Source organism: Nicotiana tomentosiformis, chromosome 5 (genome assembly GCF_000390325.3).
Source record: "Nicotiana tomentosiformis chromosome 5, ASM39032v3, whole genome shotgun sequence".
NCBI classification, from domain to species: domain Eukaryota; kingdom Viridiplantae; phylum Streptophyta; class Magnoliopsida; order Solanales; family Solanaceae; genus Nicotiana; species Nicotiana tomentosiformis.
Genome location: NC_090816.1, coordinates 90,420,491 through 90,432,284, shown reverse-complemented (window position 1 = coordinate 90,432,284; position 11,794 = coordinate 90,420,491). Strand labels below are relative to the sequence as shown.

The 11,794-nt window shown below is 35.3% G+C and overlaps 1 protein-coding gene across 1 annotated transcript; it reads right to left on the bottom strand.

The window, feature by feature from the left end:
• LOC104100623 (double-stranded RNA-binding protein 2-like) lies at window positions 1-8,745 on the bottom strand. Its single transcript, XM_009607892.4, has 3 exons — window positions 8,244-8,745; window positions 6,037-6,256; window positions 1-1,398 (listed from the first exon to the last, which is right to left on the bottom strand). Exons 1-3 carry the CDS (start codon window positions 8,487-8,489, stop codon window positions 419-421), a joined length of 1,446 nt encoding a protein of 481 aa, XP_009606187.1. The 5' UTR covers window positions 8,490-8,745; the 3' UTR covers window positions 1-418.
• Window positions 8,746-11,794: the final 3,049 nt, after the last annotated feature.

Sequence of the window (11,794 nt, the reverse complement as noted above, 5' to 3'; positions counted from 1 at the left end):
TAAAAGCAGAAAGGCATATTGCATTTTATATCGGTAGACTATTTCACAGAAGCAACAAGCTAAGACTTTAACCAGTAGGCACCTGCATACCCTAGGAAAGAACTGATAGTACACTTACTACTTGCTCATACTAAATAATTTCTGATAAGAACCTTACATATATTGACTTCTATTATAACTACATATCCATTCTCCAAATAACCAGAGGCAGTTTCGAGGATTGCTGGCAGTGAACTGTGCTTTGAACTCAAGAACCGGGGGCAAAGGCAGCTACACCTATTCCACAGGAGACTCTTCTAAATAGAATGTAAAAGGAACTGAAAATTTTAAGCCTACATAAAGACGTACAAGATAAGTACCAGTACAACAGCCTACATCAAAGGTTCCTGCATTTTAGAACTCCATTCCCGAGATCACATCAGATCTTCAGCTGTTTCAATTTCTCTATCTCTTCAGACTCTTGCAGCTTCTTGTCAGCTGCAATCCCAGTCACATCTGTTGGCGTTGCTGAGTTCTTTGAAGCCACTGGATCAACTTGAACTGGTAAAATGTCAAAATCAGTTGGCTTCTCTAGCTGAGATGGTTGGACTCGAGAGCCTGGTCGCTCCTCAACATGGACCTCTGCGAGGCATTGTGGTGATGGAGCTACTTTAATCGATGAGTCATGCACCTGAATTTCAGGTTCTTTTAGAGCCAGTTGCTCCTCAACTTGAACAGGTGGAGTTCTAGAATATAGGGGTTTCTTTACTTCAAGTGCTGGATCTAATACCGGTAGTTCCTCTGGCCGTGTAGGGGGAGCAGCATAAACTGGCACTGTCTGTCTTACACAGACAGGTGGTGCCACTCCGAATCCTGGTGGCCTCATCGCCCTTGGAGATTGAGATGGTGGCGGAAGTGGTGGTGCGGAGAAAACAGGAACTGCATTCCTTATTGTCACTGGAGGCGCCATTCTATGGTGTGGGCCAAAATGCCTGATAGGAATATATGGCGCTGCGCCAACGGCAGGGAACTTATCTGCTCGAACACTGTGGCTCTCCATGGAGAAGCTTTCATTTATAATACTACTGATTGCTTGTGCTGTTCTTGGACTCAAGGATGTATTACTTCCTGTAGTGCTAATAGGTCGACTTTGAGAAGTAGTTTTTACACATAATGGACTGATTGGTCTAGTGCGAGCAGCAGTTCTTGGGCATATTAGGGGAAGGATTTTTGATGTTGAGGATGGAAGCTGCTGTATACTTGATGGTCTGGGATTAGGTATTGGAAATTTAATTGGAAATGGTACTTTAGCCAGCTTTGCCTTCAAAATATACTTTCTCAGAGCACGTGCCACAGTTACATGCTCTTGCTCATCATTTTTACCTCTATCTGGTACTGAACTTTCAGACTGATGTGCCACTGGATGGACCAAAAAGTAGAAGCATGTCAAACAAAACAGGTACACTAATAACCTTAAGTTTTTTTATCACATATCAAAGTGCATATCAATTGTGATACTGAACAAAACCAAAAAGAACAAAAATAAGAAATCAGAATTGAAAATTCATGCTAATCTCTGAAAAGACAAATGTTCAGACAAATATCCAGTTGCAGCAGTGAAAACATTCTATATAAACCCTACCATAAAAAACAAATAAATCATGCCTAATTGACCAAAATAATCATTTGTAAGCACATAGAGGCAAACATTAGACTGTCACACTGAAACTGCACTGTCGACATCATTGTACTGTTGAAAAAGCTAATACTCCTAGATTATTGCTGGAAGGAACTGGCAGTATGAGAGTCAATCAGCTCAAGAAAAGTCTCATAACATGTACTATTTTCATCCTTTCAATTACTTAGAAAAGGATGCAGGCTGCCTTGCATCACAATAGCAACCTTCAAGTATGGCCTGACAAAACCAAGACATGCTGCGTGTGCACTCGAGATCACATTTTCGTAAAGGGCCACTTCGTGGAGCTTGTGAAACAAATATGGATCTGCTACGTGTCAAGTGATGAAAATAATCAAAAGGCAGGAGGATATGTGATTGTGACTGTTTAAGTGGTTTATCATTCGGGAAGCTGTCTTCGTGTCACTAGTCATTGCCCTCCTCACCAGCTGCTGTTCAATTACTACTGTTGAGTTGTCCCACCAGTGTTTTGGATAGCGTGTGGCGACAAATAGCGACGAGGGCCCGCTTCACTGAGGCGAGAGGCGAGAAGCGAAGCGCTCGCCTTTTTGATGTGAAGCAACAATTTATACAAAAAAATAAAATATTAAATTTGAAGCAACAATAGCAACAATATATTAATAAATATATCAATTCAAAAATTAAAAACTCAATAGATAGTGCTGCTCCATCAAAAATAGAGCAAAAACAGAATTGAATGCTACTCTTTGTTGAGTGTTGCTCGATCAAAAACAGAGCCAAAAAAAAAAGAAGAGAAGAAGAAAAAGGAAGAAAGAAAGAAAGGAGAAAGAAGAAAGAAGACCAAAGAAAGAAGAAAAAATGGCAGAAGAAGAACAAAGGAGAAGAAGAGAAGCGTACCTGGCTGGGTCGACTTGGATGAAGAAGAAAATGGCAGAAGAGATGAAGAAGAAAGAAGAATCGTTGTGGGTGGGTCGACTTGGAGAAAGAAATCGCTGGTCTGCTCGGCTGCTTGAAGCTTGAAAAAGAAAGAAATCCCTGAAAGCCCTAATCGCGGGTCTTTTTCTTTTAATCCCTGCGCTTTTTCTTTTATTTTTTAAAAAAGCGACTCTACAGTCGCCTCTCGCTACACAGGCAGAGGCGAGCACTATTTTGAAAACGCAACGCAACAGAGGAAAAAGGCGTTAGATGCTCGCATCGCTACGCCTCACGCTATTAGCGTTGAGGCGAGCGCTATTTACAACATTGTGTCCCACATCGGTGGAATGTGAAATATTTGGTCTACTTATATGGTCTTAAGCAGTCCTCGTCTCATCGCTTTTGGGTGCCCATATTACTTCTCTTAACATGGTATCAACGTCAGACCAATTCCAATTCTTGGTTTACCCGATGTTGGCCCTGCATATTATGTTGTCACTCCAGTTGGTAGGCCTGGGCGTGCCGGGGAAGGGGGTGTTGAGTTGTCCCACATTGGTGGGATGTGGAATATTTGATCTCCTTATATGGTCTATAGCAATCCTCACATCATGAGCTAGCTTTTAGGGTTGAGTTACACCCATAGTTCATTTCTTACTATCATACACATGATGCAGTATAATCCAAGTAAAGCTGAGATTCAATAATATTCATTTTAAGGATGCTACTAATACTGCAGAAGGAAAAATGTCCCAAATACGCTTGATATGGTTTACACACAATAAAAGTGACAAATCAGCAGGATTCGTTTTATGCTGGTCAATGCAAGGCAGTTTCTTTTTGTTTTTGTTTTTTCCTTTTCTAGTGGGAGGGGCCGCGAAGGGGTAATATTTGGAACTAATCAAGTTTTAAGAGTCAAGATGAGCCTCAAGTAAAAACTCGTGCTCCAAGTTTGATACGGCTTCTCCTTTCCAAAAGTTGGATACAGCTTCTGTGATTAGAGTCTCACATAAAGCTTCGGTTGACTCCGAAAAGTCTTATTCTCCAGGCTTTGTCTTGCCTATCAATCTTTCCATCTTTCTTTCAATTTCTCAAGCTAACTATTTGTATGTGTTAGGAATGCTGTCCTATGGTTAATGTTTTCACAGGTAGACATAACTGACAGTCAACATCATCTATTAGATATCTTTAGCATCCATAGAAATCAACTGATTTATCTGTTTGCTAGCTCTAATTACTAACTACACTCTTTAGTGATCCCTTATTCTTGCTCCTTTTCTCCTACTTTTGCAACAATTCTTCACCCAATCTACTCTTCAGCTGCTCCTTGCAATCCCTTTTTTTGTTTTTTGTGAGAATGAGCTTCTCCCTGCAGTTCTTCCAGCAGAGGCACTTTCATTATCATCGAACTAAAAGCCCCTGAGTCTCTCTCTCGAGAAAATCAAGCCATTTTGTTTCAATCAACCAAACAAAATTTCATTACATACCCTATCATGAAACCAACAGTACAACAGAAATTTATAGCACAGATAGTAAGTGCCATACTACTAGTGGGGGTTGTCATACAAGATTAGACAAGACTAAAAATGATCACATTTGCCACAAGGTGCAAGCAATACACATAGAGGATAAACTTAGAGAAGGTCGCTTGAGATGATTTGGTATGTCCTGTGACGGGTGTGAAACCAGGGAGAGTGAAAGTGCTTAACAGGAAATGAGATAGACCTAAAATCATATGGAAGGAAGTTGTCTTGGAAAACCTACAATTTCTTGGAATGCGTGCAAATTTAGCAAAAGATAGAGCACAATGAAAGAAAAAGATCTATACAAGCAATATTAATTAGGGGATATATGTTTTAGTCATGTTAGTACATTTACTCTAGGTCTTATGCTTTCTAGGAGCTTAACCCTATCTTAGATTTTTATGCCAATAGAAGACTATGTAGAGCTTCTAGTACTTTCTATTTTTATCGTATTTTGAATTATGTTGGGCTAAGATGAATTTAAATGGAAAAACATGGTTAGTGAGGATTCATAAAGCCGACCTCAATATGTTTGGGGATGAGATTAGTTGCGTAATCATGCGCAAGCAAAACATGGCACACATAGCTCTACACTATGTTGCTCGGCTTCGGATATGGGTATCCGATGCGGATGCGGATTTAGAGGTCGGATTCTTCATCACCATAAATTTTAGGATTTGGGGATATGAATCCAGGTGTAGATACGGATGCGGGGATACAACCAATAAATGTATATTATGACACATAAAGTATATATATTTCGATTAGTTAAAGTTATTAAACTAAAACTAATAAAACGTTAGTCTTTATAAAAAGGGCAGCCCCAAGCACAAAGCATCTTGCGTTCACTTACGGTTCGGGGAAGAGTCGTGCCCTGATGTAGACAACCTACCCTAATGCAAACATTAGTGGTTGCTTCCACGGCTCGAACCGTATTTTATATTTATAATATACACGCCAATATTTTATTCATAATATAACTATATATATATATATATATATATATATATATATATATATATATTTGACGAGTGGGTTGCTCTACTGGTGAGCACCCACCACTTTCAACCAAGAGGTTGTGAGTTCGAGTCACCCTAAAACTAATAAAATGTTAGTCTTTATAAAAAGGGCATCCCCAAGCACAAAGCATCTTGCGTTCACTTACGGTTCGGGGAAGAGTCGTACCCTGATGTAGACAACCTACCCTAATGCAAACATTAGTGGTTGCTTCCACGGCTCGAACCGTATTTTATATTTATAATATACACACCAATATTTTATTCATAATATAACTATATATATATATATATATATATATATATATATATATATATATATTTGACGAGTGGGTTGCTCTACTGGTGAGCACCCACCACTTCCAACCAAGAGGTTGTGAGTTCGAGTCACCCCAAGGGCAAGGTAGGGAGTTCTTGGAGGGAGGGAGCCGAGGGTCTATCGGAAACAACCTCTCTACCTCAGGGTAGGGGTAAGGTCTGCGTACAAACTACCCTCCCCAGACCCCACTAGTGGGATTATACTGGGTTGTTGTTGTTGAATATATATATATATATATGACATAAACCCAAAAATCAAACCAAATATGCAATCAATCTATACTTCTCAGTCGTAGAATGTAGTCAACGTACCCAAGGTAAGTTGACCAAATCTGGTATGGATCCCACACCCATATCATGTCGACACGGGTGCAACAGGGATTTTGAAGAGTCCACACAACATAAGCTCTACATATGTTAAGACAAAAGATGGACAAATTTTCTAATTCTGAAATTGAACTATAGAGAGCGGAAGACTACTCCTTCCACAAGCATGAAATGGCCAATTAGACAAAAATTTGGGGGGGGGGGGGGGGAGCATCACACATCCAGATACACCTTTAGAGTCTCTCTTCATAAGGAAATACGGTTTCCAAAGTTATAATGCTCTGTAGGTATTCAAATCACTTACATAGCTTCAGAGATGACCAGGCTGCCATTGCTGCATTCTTTTCAGCTTGCTTCTTATTCTTAGCTGGTTCTCCAGTAAATGTGACGCCTGCCAATTCTACTGTGCAGGTAAAGATGGGAAGGTGTCCTACACCGGACCTAAAGGTTGTATATATTGGCAATAATGCTCCTACTCTTTGTGAAACTTCCTGCAACAGATTCTTATATACCCCTGTCTCATCCTGTAAATTGTAGATAACAGAATTAGAAAACAATCATGACGAAAGAAAACAGCGAATCATTAGTTTTTCTTTTTCTTTTTTCTAATAAAGCAAACAACAAATCATAAGTATGAGCCTGCAGAAAGATTAGTGCCAATACTTGGCAGCTACATCTCCAATGACTAGATGAATTTTCCATATCCTTATATAGTACCAACACCATTACATAGGTGTTTCCATTGCAAATACATCAATGGGCCACATTATACATATGTAAAAATGGGCTTTAATCTCCAAACTCTAAACCTAAGGAACTAAGTTCACCAAACCACAAATTTCTCAACAAAGATGATTTAATAATACAAAGCAAACTATAAGAGTCTTTTTTTGGGCACGAGGTTTGAAACTCGGTGGATAATGCGCCTGGCAATCTACTTTTCTCCACTTAAATACAAAACTTTTGTCTATGGCTTGACGTGCACCTAACCCATAGATGACTTGTAACGCTCTTAGCACCAGACCAAAGCTCAGGGAAACTAGTAAAGAAGAGAAAACCAATACATTATGTTATTGAACAATAACTCTTCCCATGCTATTAAGTACTATACTTGCTAAAGGACAACAGGTCACCATTTTTTTCTCCTATTTCAGAAAAGATACAAGAAACCAGTTGTTTTTACAGTACCCAACTTAGCTAGGACCCCTTCACTTATCAAAAGTTCAACAATATTAAGTATCGTGATTGATATTAACTACTCAACCACCAATTTCATTGTTTCAATTATACTCTATCATCATGATTGCACCACTTCCACTTGAAGAGTTCCACTTCTGTTGTTCTGACTCCCCAGTTTCTACTCCTAAAAAGATAATGCAAATGCCTACTCTATCATCTGTAATGTGCCAAGTATAATCCACCTTAAGAGACGTTTAATATGAGTGTAAATATTAACACTTCCCAAAATATGAGACCAATCCTCCTTCAAGTCCATATGTTACTTCGGTCTCGAAGGCCTTAATCATATATCACTATGATATTATTATAGTTCAACTATAATCTTTGAAACATCCAACTTAAAGATAAAAATCAAATATGCTTAAGTTTGACTTTTGATAATTAAAGCTAAAAAGATATGCTTAAGTTTGACATGTGCAAGAGAGACTTTCCAACAATAGAAATGAATCTTGACAAAAAGAATGTGGATAACTGATAATTAGGAAATCACTAGGAATCCCTCCTGAGTGAAGCATCAATTCAAAGTAGAATATCAAAATACTACACTTAAAAAATGATTTATCCCAAATCTATTGATGTAAAAATAGGCAGGAGAAAGCGGAGACAGAACAGACAGTCATATATGATACACATTGATAAGCCATTGTATGTGTCAAATTCTAAAATGTGCGTTGATAAATATAAACGTTCTAGCTGTATCCACATTTAACTCTAAAATGCACATAAGATACATATAATTCCAAAATTTCCAAAAGAAGTGCTCAACACTTCAAGTCACAGAACAATCAAGTAATTTTGGCACAGTTTAAAGTTGCTGGAAAAAATCCATATTCAAAACAAACTTAAATCCGTCAAATTACATTAGACACAATTTCACAACCATAAGAAGCCGAGAATGCAACGACCAAATATCTTACACACAGCTCTTCTATTACTTCAACTAGAAAAAAGAGGATATAAATTTGGATTTCAATTATATGCACCACAATAAATTTTTTTACACCATTGGTATAATTTAACCATATATGGCATGATACTTACTATTTTCCGGGTTACTAATCAATGCTGACTTTTAGGCTAATAATGGCAAAGTCATTGAAGCTTATGAACATTTCTGCTACCTCACCGCCTCAAAAAGAGGAATACCTTTCTACCCAACCTCTTACCATAGAAGATCAGCATTCCTTATACAGCTAAACTCAACTCAAACAACCCATAAATGCAACACATATACATTTACGGAAAACCCTAAAATTTGAAAAATTAACTCACGAGAATTCTAGCGGCGAGGGAGTTAGAAGGACCACGATTAGCGAGTGCATTGAGTGCAACCTCAGCGGCGGAGTGTTCAGCCTGACGAAGTGTGGAGCAGTAATTAGGACTCTCGAAAATCTCGCCGTTGAAGTTCACCGTCGCCTTGAACCGCGGCGCGTGATCGGGACCTTCTCTTATACATGTGTAGGACGGCAAGTTGAAGCAGCTTCTCTGTGCCAGCTCCTGTAGCTGGTTCTTATACATTTCTTCAACAACCGACACACCAATCCCAGCAAACACGAATAATGAAACTTCGAAAAAATAAATGGAAGAAAAATCAGCTGAAATCAGTTAATTGAATAATCGGAGGCTTCATGTTCGCTGGCCATGGAGATCGATCGGAGAGTTACCCTAGGGTTTTTGGTGTATTTACATACACTCCAAGTGTATGTAATGATTTACAGAGAGAGAGAGAGAGTAGCATCTGAGGATTTTCGCCTCTAGAGAGAGAAAGGCAGCTAGATTTTCTTCAGAAAAAGAAAAAAAGAGTTTAATTAAATTAGTGCACTCTTTTTTCGGCTTGCATTAAAGAACAGGTGTGGACTACTCATCTACGCGCATTCTCATGTTGTTAAGGTAGAGAAATTACGAAATTTGACCGTTTAGAGGACCATTTCTTTCATTCACGAACTAATTTTACAAAACTACAATAATGGTTTCATTATCTATCTCTATATCTATCTATCTATATTTTATCTATCTATATTATTATAAAAGTATGAATACAATATCGGTTTACAAAAATAATCTTATAATATTAACCATAATAACTTACAATAAAATAATATAACAGGAATTCTAGACATTAGCCTTATAATCCTATTAGTTTTAGGACATATATCACACGTTAGGAATCCTACACGATTACCTTTAGCAGTCCTATTAGTATACTTACTTTCGGGCATAAACATATAATATTACATGTTAGCATGTAAACCTAATACCTTTAGAAACACGTTAGGTTTTCTTTTAGTATTTTGGTTAACTAAATTGGAATACTATTGGGTCTTAGCAAAAGATTGTAACATAATATTTCCTATTAAAAATGTTGTGCCATCTTACAAATTAGGTTTTGGCTCATCCAAAAAGGCCGTGATGCTTTTGATCAGTACCTTTTAATTTATTAGAAGGTGAAAATGAAATCAACGATAATTAATCTTTGTCTTTATGAAAATGAAAGTTAATAAATTAATCTATCTATATTTATATCTATCCATCTATCTATCTATATCTATATCTATATTTATATTTATTATAAAAGCATGAATACAATGTCGGTTTATAAAAATAACCTTATAATATTAAGCATAACAACTCACAATAAAAGGACATAACCGGAATTCTAGACATTAGACTTATAATCAGGACATATACCACATGTTAGGAATCCTACATGATTACCTTTAGGAGTCCTATTAGTATAATTACTTTCGGCATAGACATATAATACTACATGTTAGCATGTAAACCTAATACCTTTAGGAACACGTTAGGTTTTCTTTTGGTATAATTACTTTCGGGATAGAGACATATTTTTAGTCATGTAATCCTATTACTTTTAGGATACACTTTTTAAAAATTTCTATTACTAATTTAATTTGAAAACGTATTATAATGTCCTATTACTAATTTAATTTGAGAATGTATTATATTGTTCAAATCCATTTAAAAAAATGAGAGCCTATATATCTATATCTATATCTATATTATTTATTATAAAAACATGAATACAATCTCAATTTACAAAAATAACCTTATAATATTAAGCATAATAACTCATAATAAAAGGACAAAACCGAAATTCTAGATATTAGCCTTATAATCCTATTAATTTTAGAATATAATACTGCACGTTAGGAATCCTACATGATTACCTTTAGGAATCCTATTAGTATAATTACTTTTGGGCGGTCTAATTCATATAAAATTGAACAAGTAAATATCTTTAGTCATGTAATCCTATTACTTTTAGGATATACTTCTTTAAAATTTCTATTACTAATTTAATTCGAAAACGTATTATAATGTCCTATTACTAATTTAATTTGAAAATGTATTAGATTGTCCAAATCCATTTAGAAAAAGGAGAGCCTATTTTATTATAAAAGCATAAATACAATATTAATATACCAAAATAGCCCTAAAATGTTAAGCAGAAGAATTCATAGGGAAAGGACATAACTGCAATAACCTATTTTTTGGACTACAATACCTTCTTTGCTAATTTTTAATATTTAAGTTTAAAATTAATAAAATTTTATCTATTAAATTCTTATTAAAAATATGTAGGAAGGTTTAATAAAATTAATTTTATAAGAATCCTCCGCATTGGCAATACATTACCACACCACAATGTCCAATACCAAAAAAAAATAAAAGTAATATTAAATAGACTACATAAAGAGTTGAAATTAAGAAAAAATACCTCCACGGTAATATAAATTTGTATTATATTTGAATTATTTTCCTACTCAAATAATATTTTTTAATTATTTTTTCGTATAATATTGAAAAATACTTAATTATTAAACAACAACTAAGAAAATACTTAAGAATATAAATGTGTGAGAAAGAGGAAAAAAATGGTTAGTAAGAGTCAATACCACTAATGATTCTACAAACATAAAGATCTAAAAGTGAAATGTCATATCAATCTTTTACTCTTTGAAAATAAAATTTATAGTGGATAAAATTATAATTAAGATTAAATACTCAAAACAAGAGATGAACTAATATTAAAAGCTGAATCGACATAGAATAAATTATTTTTTATGTTAAAACCAAATAACTAAATCTTTAATTAATTATTTAGCAAGAGAATCCAATTCAATTATATTTTAAATTCATCATATGAGTAAAATTCTTATTCAAGTTAAAATAATATCTTAGGATACATAAATTTATTCAATTAAAAAAGCGTTAGAACACAAACTAAAAATGTTAGTATATTATTAAGAATCAAAATGCTATACAAGTGACTGAGGAAGCACAATCAAAATTAAATCATAATCAAGAATAAGCTTTCAAGACTATATTATAAAGAGTCGACTCTGGTATAACAGGAGTATTCTTTGCATATGCTTCCGGCATAATCAAAATAATATTTCTATGTCATGTATTACTTGCAAATATCATATAAAAAGGCATGACACAGTTAGCAATAATAGCAAGTGATGTACCAACAACGATTTTATTGTGAGGCCACCCACTTTAGATTTGATATACATCTTCAAACAACTTAAATAACCATCACAAATATATTAAAGCAGAGCAATGATATTAAATTTATCAGGAAAGCAAAATTGATAATATTGTATGAAGCACGTATGGCAAAGTGTCAAACAATCGAAATAATTGCCCAGAGTTCTTATTAATGAACCATTTGGTAGAAAATTAATGGGTTGGGAAGTGATTTCTATCAAGTACTACTAGTAGTTCTAAAATAGACAAAAGCAGAGAGTGCAAAAGCTTGCTTGCCAAATATATGCTTCTGCCTTCAAATATAAAAA

Bases quoted from the DNA above. Each gene is read 5' to 3' on its own strand.
- LOC104100623 (XM_009607892.4), bottom strand. From the start codon at position 8,489: ATGTATAAGAACCAGCTACAGGAGCTGGCACAGAGAAGCTGCTTCAAC. The intron at 6,257-8,243 runs GTGAGTTAATTT...TACAATTTACAG, and splicing joins CCCTCGCCGCTAGAATTCTC to GATGAGACAGGGGTATATAA. The intron at 1,399-6,036 runs GTAAGTGATTTG...TGGTCCATCCAG, and splicing joins CTGGTCATCTCTGAAGCTAT to TGGCACATCAGTCTGAAAGT.